At 38.4% G+C, this 12882-nt stretch overlaps 1 protein-coding gene and 1 long non-coding RNA gene across 2 annotated transcripts in view; one reads left to right on the top strand and one right to left on the bottom strand.

Moving 5' to 3' along the window:
• LOC137075216 (uncharacterized) overlaps nucleotides 1–12882 on the top strand; it is a 184734-nt gene that overhangs the window by 47409 nt on the left and 124443 nt on the right. The window lies entirely within an intron of this gene.
• Nucleotides 5257–11047, bottom strand: fzd7a (frizzled class receptor 7a). The gene has a single exon (XM_067443540.1). The coding sequence runs from the start codon at nucleotides 7593–7595 to the stop codon at nucleotides 5916–5918; it is 1680 nt and encodes a 559-aa protein (XP_067299641.1). The 5' UTR covers nucleotides 7596–11047; the 3' UTR covers nucleotides 5257–5915.

Genomic DNA, 12882 nt, shown 5'->3' with positions numbered 1-12882 from the left:
AACACTGGGATATTTGACAGTTTGGCCACGAAAACACGAGGCAAGAAACTTATATATTGCATTATATATGACAGCTATTATGTCAGCACTAATGAACATGTTTTGGGAAAAGTGCATTGGGTAACACTTTACAATAAGTTATCCCATTAGTTATCAATAAATAATGCCTTTGGTAACATTAACTAGCAATGAAAAATATTGTTACAATAATTATTATTCTTTGTTAATGTTATAAATACAAATCTTAGTTTATGTTAGCTCAGGTCCTTTAAATATTAACTGATATGTATTAGTAAATGTTGTCATTACCGGAGATTAATATATAGATGTTTAGTAAAACAAATTTTTTTCTTTCATTGTTAGCTTAACAAATTTCACTATATGGAACCAGGGCCGTGCACAGACATTTTGAGGGGCAGTGGCCCAAACCAAAAAAGGGGGCACTATAAGGGGGTTGAGTCATCTTCATAGAGAATGAATATCAAACCATTTACAATCCTATTGTAAATACAATCGTTGGGCTTTCGTGCTAATTTAATTTATGTTGTTGTAATTATGCTTTCAAAAAGTCGATTCTGTGCTAATTTATTTTATTAATTTTATTTTTTTCTATTGGAGATTTAAGTAGCAAATGAGAACCACTAAAATTATTGAATATATTTTGAGACAAAGGTCTCAAAGGATTTTTGTTCAAAGTAAATAAAGCAACAGTTTTTCAACAGAATAGCCTATGTAAAAGTATTTAACATGATAATGAACAGCCGCTGACTTAACATTTGTTGACATGACATGGTTAAGATTCAGATGGTAATAAAAATCATATTTATAATAAAAATATGATAATCATATAATACAAAATATATTTATTTATTACTACTGTAAAACTTTATTAAATTATTATGGGATCTCATTCATTCAGTGTTTTCAGATTATATACTTCAAAATAGTTTCTGTATTTTAAAAATATTTTTATGTTAACATTTTAATATGTACTGAACAATAAGGATTATATTTATCAAAATAAACAGAAAATACTGCAAACTTTGCTAAAGAGATTTTTTTTGCACAATTATAAACTTAGACATGATTAAAATCACATTTTTATTTTCATTGTACCCTGATACAACTCATTTATATTTATAATAGCCTTTATTATCTTTTTTTATTGTGTATACGATCAATATGGTCTTAATAAAATATAATTAATATGACATATCTTATAGATAATAGTATTAAAATTGATTATAATTGGAAATATATTTTACAGGAGTTAAAGAGTGACCACTGTCAGCAAAATATTCAGTAGGCCTATACACGACATGCCGGCATTCTGGAGCTTTGAATCCATGTTTGCAACAAACAAATGCTGACAAACTACCAAACTACTAATTCTGCTGTTCAACTACTGTCTGTAATGTGGATTGTAGCCTTTGTAATGTACCTGTTAATGGGACGACATTCTTATACTGCAGTCTCCACAGAGAGCAGACACAGCAACAGACTTTGAGCGATGCTGCAGAGCGAGCGGGAAAACACGGAACGGATTAGCGGAATTAGTGGATTTTTAGCAGGACAGAACGCCTTTATTGCAATCTTCTGGGGGTGAGCAAGGGGGGAAGAGGGGCACCTTAGCCGATGAGGGCTCCCCTGTGCACGGCCCTGTATGGAACCATACTGTAAATCATGTAAACTCTTTACAGTGCATCTTTTGAGCAGCTCTTGTGCTTTAATATAATCAGATCTGCTCGAGGTTGGAGGTTTAAACTGAGTCAGACTTCTTAAGACTGCTGCATGCCTTTGAACCACAACACTAGCCTCTTCGACCACAACTGCATGTGCTTTCTGTTACATGGTGAATCATTTTATTACTCTGTGAGATCATACTTTGTGACGCTGAACAGAACCCTAGTCCGGCCACCTGCAGGGTTTAGTAGGCCAAAATGTTAGGATACTTATAACATTAACCTGCCAACACTCTCGGAGCTGAGCTCTTGTGTTGAATATTGCAATAATGATTAAACCTCCTATTGTCTTAAGAAACAGCATCCACCTGTGAGCATTGGGTCACTGACCCATACTGAAAGCATTAAAAACACCATGATTATAGTAAGGGCCCTTTAAGGAATTCTTTCATTCTTTTTTTAAAATGTATTACAAAATATGTATGTGTAGTCCCATCACAAATGAATTGCTTTTGTAAGTGCCACAGTTAGCATGGGCACTCTGCACATCCAGAAAACAATACAGTACACTCACCTAAAGGATTATTAGGAACATCATACTAATACTGTGTTTGACCCCCTTTCCCCTTCAGAACTGCCTTAATTATACATGGCATTGATTCAACAAGATGCTGAAAGCATTCTTTAGAAATGTTGGCCCATATTGATAGGATAGCATCTTGCAGTTGCTGGAGATTTGTGGGATGCACATCCAGGCACGAAGCTCCCGTTTCACCGCATCCCAAAGTTGCTTTATTGGGTTAAGATCTGGTGACTGTGGGGGCCATGTTAGTACAGTGAACTCATTGTCATGTTCAAGAAACCAATTAAAAATGATTCGAGCTTTGTGACATGACATGGCTGAAAGTAGCCATCAGAGGATGGGTACATGGTGGACATAAAGGGATAGACATGGTCAGAAACAATGCTCAGGTAGGCCGTGGCATTTAAATGATTCCCAATTGGCACTAAGGGACCTAAAGTGTGCCAAGAAAACATCCCCCACACCATTACACCACCACCACCAGCCTGCACAGTGGTAACAAGGCATAATGGATACATGTACTCATTCTGTTTATGCCAAATTCTGACTCTACCATCTGAATGTCTCAACAGAAATCGAGACTCATCAGTCCAGGCAACATTTTTCCAGTCTTTAACTGTCCAATTTTGGTGAGCTCCTGCAAATTGTAGCCTCTTTTTCCTATTTGTGGCGGAGTGGTACCCGGTGGGGTCTTCTGCTGTTGTAGCCCATCCGCCTCAAGGTTGTGCGTGTTGTGGCTTAACAAATGCTTTGCTGCATACCTCGGTTGTAATAAGTGGTTATTTCAGTCAAAGTTGCTCTTCTATCAGCTTGAATCAGTTGGCCCATTCTCCTCTGACCTCTAGCATCAACAAGGCGTTTTCGCCCACAGGATTGCCGCATACTGGATGTTTTTCCTTTTTCACACCGTTCTTTGTAAACCCTATAAATGGAATATGGGCATGAAAATCCCAGTAACTGAGCAGATTGTGAAATACTCAGACCGGCCCGTCTGGCACCAACAACCATGCCACTCTCAAAATTGCTTAAATCCCCTTTCTTTCCCATTCTGACATTCAGTTTGGAGTTCAGAAGATTGTCTTGACCAGGACCACACTCCTAAATGCACTGAAGCAACTGCCATGTGATTGGTTGATTAGATAATTGCATTAATGAGAAATTGAACAGGTGTTCCTAAAAATCTTTTAGGTGAGTGTATATATGAGGGGCTTAACAGATTTACATTAAAAATATTTAAAGGTGTAGAACATCCTAGAAGGCCAAGCTTGGCACAGCTTAGGCATTCAAGAGAGTTTGCAACATAATTATTGTTACTGAATGTTATTCTCGCAATATTTTTTACACAATATAATATGCAATGTATTTTTATATTTTTGGTGATTCCTTTTCCTTTGCATACATTCTTAAAAACAAAAGTGTGTCTTTTGGCATCTATGCTTCGATGAAGAATCTTGGTAACATTTTACATTAAGGTTACCTTTGTAAAGGGTTTATAAAGGTGTTTGGTAATGACTAATAAGTAATTTACAAATGCATTAAATCATTGGTAAACAATTATAACTGAGCCATTTTTAACTTGCATATATTAAATGCTTAATAAATACATTCCTGATTTATTTCCTGATGTAGCAAAAATTAACTATCATCGAGAGACTAAATGGCGTTGTATTTGTGGTTTTCTCATTAAAATCTCATGACTTATGTCACTTTTGTTACTATGTTGCTCACCAGACATTCAGTCTTACCCATGATGCTCTGCAAAAGGTCATGATGCCTATCCACAGAAATATAACTGATTTATTCTTGTTTTTCAAGATTATCAAACTTCATTTTGAAAAAACAAACAAAACAAAAACAAGAGCACAGCCATAACTGTGAAATATGAGATAACATATTAATAATAATAACAACAATCAAACATATTCCGATATCAGTTACGTGTTACTTTAATGTAGGGTGGTGTGATTTTTTTTTTTCCCTCATGTTTTACAAATATTAATAACCTGTAAAAGTGAACCTTAATGTAAAGTGAACTATCTGCAAATAATATGGCAAAATATTTGGCAGCGTTTAAGTCGCCCTTTTTATTTATGCAGTTAAAACTGCTTATCAATAATTTATAATGCATTTGTAAATGACTTATTAGTAATTAACAAACACCTTTATGAACCCTTTACAAAGGAAACCTTAATGTAAAGTTTTATCAGAATCTTTAACATTCACGAAATGTTTAGGTCTTAATGGAAAATAGTTCTTTATATTTTTATCATCCTTCCACTAAGAGAACAATTTTTTTTAAAATTTTTTTTACAACTGTTCAGTGAAACGTTAATTTTGGGAACCAAACTGGGTTCCTCTAAAACAGGTATAACACGAAAATGTGAAACTTTTATTTTTAAGAGTGATGTCATTGACATTGTGTAGCCAATTTATTTCAAGGCGGTTACAAAACAACGCATTTAAATACATTAAAGCTCCCAAACAGGACAAGAACGCCTAAACATCTACGTAAAATATAACGTATGTTTCGTAATTTTTTGCTGTTCATTTATAATTCATAAGTCAGCTCAGCTTATAATCAAGCGTTCACAACATCGGTCACCTGTGGGTGGCGCCAAAGCACCGATTTTACACTTTAGGAGTTTCTCCAAACACCAATACTTTTTATTCGGTCAATAATATACGGAATATCACCACATTACACACTTTTACGCTGACTTTGTTTTGTAATTATTATTCTTTTTAATTCGTTTTAAAAGTCAAGACTCTAACACCACATATAGCGTCACAGTCTTCAAAAAGTTATTCCGAGCACTTTCTGATATAGGTAGTTCTCTACTTCTCTTAACAATAAATGCTAAAGGTTTAACACATTAGCCCGTGGTTTCCACATCTCCATATCTTTGTTTTTCCATAATCTTAAAAGTAAAAACGTTTTGTAGCAAACAAGCACTGTGTAATGCCAACTGTAAAGTAAAACGAGTCAATTCGTTAAAAATCTAATCATTTTATTCAGCGAAACTGTACAGATACAAAGGTCTCTTACCAAATTTTTAAAACCAAGTAAAAAACAGCAAGGTTATTTTCATAAATACATATATTCTTTGAGAAAAGGTGATTATTTACATGTTACATCGTTTAAAGGGAGCTTGCATAAATTCACAGCTGTACACATGCATATAGTATCCCAATCCTAATGCGTACTTCTTGACGGTCCATGTGTGCCAAAGAAGTATGCATGATTGTCGACGGAGGGCTGCGAAAAGTCATACAAGTCCCCAGTTAAAACAAGGGATGGTACATGTGTATAAGGCAAATTACGTCCAAAATGTCAGGTACAGAACCGTGAGCATTGCGCAAAGCATTCAGTACTGTCTACAGAGATCACATCTGCAAATGATATCGTGTTACACAGAAATACAGTTAAGTGTCTTTTTCACATACAGATATATGAGAAAACCCAATGGTTAAACAGACTCAGGCTGATACCACTGTTTATGATCTGTGGAAACGTCTAGGCACACAGTAGTGTCCACAAAACTCTCGTTTCGCGTAACGGTTCGCCTTGTCTCCGCTCGAGACATTTATCTCAGAGAAAAGTTGCATGGTCATAGCCTGACCACAAACTATTGCGACGACTCGCTTCTTTTTCATACCGTCGTCTCGCCTTGGTTGCTATTGCTGAGCCTTTTATAAAACCTGCGCCACGACTGCAGGGTTTTCCCAGACCATATCCAAAATCCAGAGGTGATTCCGACGATCATGGTCATCAGGTACTTTATCATGAACACGGTGAAGTCTGGAGACATGGGGGCGAAATTATTGACTGGGCAAGGGACGGCGAATCTCTTGCACGTTTGCATGTGCCAGGTCTTCTCCCATTGCTCTCGGAAAGCCTGCTCGTAGAAGTAGCACGCGATCACGATGGTAGCGGGAACCGTGTAGAGCACGCTAAACACGCCGATGCGCACCATCAGCTTCTCCAGCTTCTCCGTCTTGGTGCCGTCGTGCTTCATGATGGTTCTGATGCGGAAAAGCGACACGAAGCCGGCCAGGAGGAACGAGGTGCCGATGAAGAGGTACACGAAAAGGGGCGCAAGGACAAAGCCACGCAGCGAGTCCACGTTGTAGATGCCAACGTAGCACACACCGGTGAGGAGGTCGCCGTCCACTTGGCCCATGGCGAGGATTGTGATCGTCTTGACCGCTGGAACAGCCCAAGCGGCAAGGTGGAAATACTGAGAGTTGGCCTCGATGGCTTCATGACCCCACTTCATTCCCGCAGAGAGGAACCATGTGAGGGAAAGAATGACCCACCAGATTGAGCTTGCCATGCCGAAGAAATAGAGGATCATGAAGAGGATAGTGCAGCCCTCTTTTTTGGTGCCCTGCGCGACGGTCTTGTAACCGTCGTCGTTGAATTTATCAATGCAAACTACTTTGTCTTCAAGGAAAAAACCTGCTGCGTACGCAACAGCCACCATGAAGTAACACCCGGAGAGGAAGATGATGGGCCTCTCCGGATAACGAAACCTCCTCATGTCCACCAAGTACGTGAGAACTGTGAACAGTGTACTGACACAGCACAAAATGGACCAAATGCCCACCCAGAGCCGGCCAAATTTGACCTCTTCCTCTCTAAAATACATCAGTCCGTTGGGTCTAGTGGGCTCACATGGCGCCCCGCAGTCCTTCTCGCCCATGAAGTGGTACTTCAGATAAGTGGGCACTTTGAGCTGCAGTGGACAAGTGAATTGCTGGCTGGGTCTGACCATGCTCGGCTGTAATGTGATCAGTTCTGGGACGTAGGGCGTCGGGTTTGAGGTCGGGCTTCCCGCGTCCGAGGTGTTCTGGCCCACGCAGATCTCGCCCGCGCCGTGCACCGGGAAGTTTTCACAGCGCAGTCGCTCGGGCCACTGGAAGCCGAACTTGTTCATGAGGGCCTCGCAGCCTTGTCTCGCGCGCTCGCACAGGGAGCGACACGGCGGGATGGCTTGCTCGAGCACAGTGCAAACCGGCGCGTACATGGAGCAGAGGAAGAACTTCAGGTCCATGGAGCATTGTACTTTCACCAGGGGGTAGAACTGGTGCACCTCAAGCCCGGCGTCCTCTTGGTTGGTGTGACCCAAAAGGTTAGGCATGATGGTCTGGTTGTAGGCGATGTCCGTGCAGAGAGGTATCGATATGGGCTGGCAGAAGCCGTGCTCGGGAATGGAGATGCCCTTCTCGCCATGATACTGACCGCTGGACGGCTGCAGGGCCAGGGTGAAAAACAGAAGAAAGTATCGAGTAATCCCACAACAGTGTTGCATTTTGAGGAAAGACGTCATTTAGTTGATTCGGTCTGAATAAAAAAATGAACCTGCGCTTTCACAGCGAGAAAAAAAAAAGTTTATTTGTGACCAGTTCGTATTCGCTTTCAAAACTCCTTGAGCTCGTCACGACACTTGTGGTCTGAAAGCAATCATGTTAAGCAAATGTTAAGCAAAGAAAACCCTGGCAAAAGTCCGAAATACATCCAAACTAAATCCACAAAGAGTGCATTTTTTTCTTCTTCTTCGGGGTTTGTGAGAGAATCTCCCCCAATGTTATTTCAAGTTTTCCGCCTGGTTCTCCAAATCCCGCGTGTGTATCCAGTGACTTTAGAACTGGCTCTCAAGAGTGTCGTATCGGTGCTGGTAAACTTCAGTCGGGTCTCTTGAGCAGAGCGCGCTTTCGTGTGCGCGGAGTAGACGCGCTTCTCACTGACTGGAAGGTTTGAGCGCAAGTGAGGCGCACATACAATAATGTGCAGTCGGTTTCTACACACCCCTCATTCAGAATCACTGCCCCTCTGTGCGGGGCGCCTTGAAACCACGAGCCTTTTAGACCAATCACAGGTTTTGTTTTCCTTTGCGTCTTGCTTTTGATTGGTCATTGAATGTAATTGCGGTGGGTTTCAGCTATCAGAAACTTTCCTTCTATATACAGGAGAGAGAGAAAAATCCATAGGCTGGTTTCTAAGAAGTGTAGCGATTCATTGGGCACGCAAAGCGTTGCCAAAAATGGCACAATACTCAGTCATGCAATTTTACAATTTCATACAATTCAAATCCAGCTTTTGTGTTATTATTAAACCTTTCAAATGATAATTATGTGTATTGATAGTCGCCAATAAAAAAATCAAATATGTGTTTACTATTTGCGGATCAATGTACAACAACACCGAGTCAGTGTACAAAATCTACACAATCTTTTATCGGATTGGCTTTGTTATTATTATCATATAATCATAATTGAAAAAAGCAGAGCTAAAATAGGCTACATCATATTTACATTTTTCCCAATCTTGGCCGAAAATTGGCATATTGTGGTTACACTTCATTTTAAGGTGTCCATTAGTGTAATTAGACATATAGCTAATACTGAGGAACAATATAATGTAGCTAGGCCTACTTACGGTCCCACTTTATATTAGGTGGCCTTAACTAGGCCTACTATGTACTTACATCAAAACACATTCAAAACACACTTGCACATTGCGTTATCATTTTTAAAACTTTTGCTGAAATTGAGGTGCGAGAAGTGTGGTGGTATGGGTGAAGGGTATGGTTATAAGTGAAGTGTCAATGGTTTAATTATAAATGTAACTACAGAAATGAATAACATATATAATTTTATGCAGGTTATTTTAAAAATGTAAGTGTAATATAAAATCATGTGTACACATTAAGTTCATTGTATCAAATTATTAATTTAAATGTTAGTACATAGTTAAGGCCACCTAATATAAAGTGGGTCTGTACTATAGGGCTAGCGTTATAGGATTAGGATGTATTTTTGCACAATTTATTGTTGTAACATGTGAAATGTGTAACAAGGACACTGTGTTACCATAGTTGTTAGTGAAGTAGCCTATAGTTTTTGGGGGATGTGTTAAGGTAACATTACGAAATATATAATTAATGGTCTGAGTTTAAATGTTAATTTAATGACACACCTCACTCCCACTATTCAGGCCAGTTTGGAACGTTAACCTTCTAGAAAGCGGGTCAATTTTGATTATTTTCATTTGAATTATTCTTAAGCAGAGCTGTGTGGACCATCAGCTAAACAATTTGGATTACTTTAGGGCAAAAAATGCAGAGAATTAAATGTACATGAAGAGTATGTCCATGTAAGGAAGAGATATAGATAAACTACATGAAACCTGTCCGGAAACTTCTGTGAAATAGTATATTACGGTCCAGATTTAAAGAAGGAAAATAAACCAAACACAGTTTCAGTGGTGTCAAAAATGCAAAAAATTGACTCAACTTGTTACAATTATAAACCAATTAATTAATAAGTGTCTGAGACCAGCGCTAGCCTGAGCTATTGGCTTATTAAATAACTTATACTTAATCATAAATAAAAAATCTCCTTCCCTCTGCTTGAGTGTGTTTTAAAAATAGATCTGAGCTTTATAGCTGTATGCCTGTTACGCGGTATGTAAATGTGAGGGCTGAGGGAGATGATCTGCTCTATGGACCTCAACATCAATCACACGGAGCCCAAAGCTGCTGCCTCAGAAATGAGCGCTATGGCACGCTTATTCTGGAACTCACCGTATAGCTCTACAGCAGCCCATGTTTGATCACTGAGCATATACACTCACTTCATCTTTCAAGAGACATGCAACTCAAAACTTCGACTGACATTTTCTAGAGAGTATACTTCTCTGGCTTATTAGATCATAGTTGTGAGGGCTAAAAAATACATCCAGTAAGTTGTTCTGGTGTTGTTTTAATGATAAAATACATCATGCCTTTATGAATTCATGATTCTTATTTGAGAACATATTCTAATTGAAAATGTAAGGCTTCTCTGCAAGAGTGATTTACATAATTTTGTGTTTTTATTGTGCCTATAAGGACCAACAAAAGTAGGAAGAACTTTAAAGTTAACTATGTGAAATTTGGAAGTGATTTTGTAAGATGGGATAAGGTGGTATGAGTGGCTTGAAAGATGCCGATAAGAAATGATTTAGTACAGATGATTAGACCAGTTTGAGAAGTTCATATTACTTTTTAGTAGACTTCATTAACATTTGTGGTTTCCCACTGGACCTTATTAGCTCTCACACTACTCAGCTCCACATTTTTACACTTCAACTAGAGAGAAAGTAAATTCTCCAATCCTATTTGGTTGTGTTGTGTGAGTATTTACCTGTTGGTCGTACTTGTATTTGGGATTAATTGAATTTGACCTTTAATCACCCTGACAAAAAATAATACTTTTTTTTTTCAAACCACGGCTTTTAGTGTGTCAATATTTATTGTCCTTTCTATGTTTTACAGTCCCAGAGCTCTGCATGTCTTAAATTTTGTTGTTGTTGTTGTTGATGACTGACACATCTGTGGTGATCATAAAAAAGACTGTATTATAAGTATTTTAATGTGCCAACGAATCATTCAAGTGAAATACTTTAAGCATTAGCGTATCTACAAAAATACAAAAATGTTATAAAATCTACAAATATACAGCTGTACATTTGAGGCAAGAATTTTCTGTCCTGTACTGATGTGGTTTGGAAAGATGGGACATCTTAAGCAATCACAATGTCTTGCAAAATAATTATATTGTTTCTTTTAACTTGTCAGTGAAGCAACTTAAATTATATGTTTTACTAATACTGATGGTTTCAGAGAGGTTGATTTCCCAAGGGAGTCGCTCGGATACACCCACCAGCATTCACCGGACCCTTGAGACAAAACTACGTCAAAAAGTGAACGTCATTGAGATTAAAAGTAAAAACATCTCTGGCATGACCTGGCCTTAGAGCTAACTGTAAATTTCCAGGAAATTCTGGAAATCAATTGTTAGTTTTCCAAGAACATTTCCTCCCATTGGTGCTAAGTTTTAATCACTTATATTTTGCAGGAAAAAACTAACATGTTTTCCAGAGTTTGTGCAATTTCTTTTACAGTTTGTTCCATGGATCTATTGATGTTCGCCCCATCAAAGCCTCATGATTTAGGACGTTCTGTACATGAGGAAATCTCATTACACTTTGCTGGATTTACTGTCCCAGAGATGTTTTTATCATGCACATTCTCAATGCATTTCCCCCAAATATTACCACTAAATAATGCCCCTGTTCTGAACCTTTGTTGTTGTTCTTTCTTTCATATTCCCTCATTTTGTTCTTAATTTACATACATATACACAGTAAAAGAAAAAAAGAGAAAAAAATCAGTTACATCAACTTTTTTGGTTAAGAAATTTAAAGTTTAAAGGGGTGATGAATTGAGGAATCAACATTTCCTTGAGCTTTTGATATATAAAAGGTAATGGTAATATAAGAATATCCTGTAAGTTTTAGAGCTGAAAACTTCATTGTTAGTCAAAGAAAAGCTTTTATAGAAACCAGGCTCAGCAAATGGTCCAGTATTTTATACTGACGTCAGTGCGCGACGAAACCGCCTATACAGAACGTCTAATCCAGTAGCCTCACTCATGGAGAGCTTGTGCTATCTGGTCAACAACAATTTCATGCCGAGGAAGATTAAGATATTGCGTTATTCCTGGTTGTGGAAGAACACAGTCACTGCATAAGCTGCCTTCTGGTCCTAATATTAGGACTGAGGGTTTGAACTTTCATTTTAATGAAGTTCCAGCTCACGTGGGGAAGACATGTTCACTTTAGTTCACTGCGGGATCGTTTGTAAACACGTCTCCGGTCGATGATGGATTTGGATCCGTCAGGAATGGTGCAACACACATGTGTGAGTAAAACGTGTTTTTATATCTAATAGTACTGCATTGTTATAGATCATTTTGCTTATGTGTATGTGTCTAACAGAGCATAACTTTAGTACACTGGACTCAGACACGTATGGGCCATGGCTCGCAAAGCCCGGCAGGCCGATCAATCTCATTATATTCCGTTCTTGTTCTGCTATTCTCTCTCTCAAGTGTGTGTGTGTGTGTGCACGCGCGGTTCGCGCTTATATCGTCCGATCTTGCAGGCTATGTGTAATATAAAAATTATAGTCCAATCAATTGCGTGTCGATGAGAAATAAAACATTGTGTTTGTTTGATAAAGACGTTTACGAGCCCTGTGGTCGAGAGAATCATTCTGGTTGCTTCTCCCTCGTTCTCTCCTCTCCGTCATGTGGACTGACAGCGGAGCTTAAGCTCATTAAATATCCAAATATTATCCAATCCTAGCCGTGGGCGTTTACTTCCAAGTCTCCAGTGCTGCACGTCCATCAGAACCCAGCGTTTTGGAAAGAGCCTCAAAACCAGTGTGGAAAATAGCCTATTATTTATTAGTTATGATGGTTTTGAATGTAAAAACTACACAAATGTCATTAGTTGACCTCAGACGACAGTATAAAAAAATAAAAAAGCCAGTTCATGACACCTTTAATAGGCAGAACTGGCAGATTTTATTTTGTACTCCTACATTTTAATTTTTAAGTGTAGCAATGTAGGACCCCCCCCCCCCCCCCCACACACACACACACACAAAATCCAAAATAATAGAAACTCTTCTAAATTAGCATAGCGAAACATTAAACACTGTACTGTTAATAGTGTAGTGTAAATACTTAACATTAATATTCCTCAAAATTTATTATATAACACTTAAT

Source organism: Pseudorasbora parva, chromosome 5 (genome assembly GCF_024679245.1).
Source record: "Pseudorasbora parva isolate DD20220531a chromosome 5, ASM2467924v1, whole genome shotgun sequence".
Classification (NCBI taxonomy): Eukaryota; Metazoa; Chordata; class Actinopteri; order Cypriniformes; family Gobionidae; genus Pseudorasbora; species Pseudorasbora parva.
Note: the sequence above shows the minus strand (reverse complement) of the source record. Positions and strands in the feature narration are given on the sequence as shown.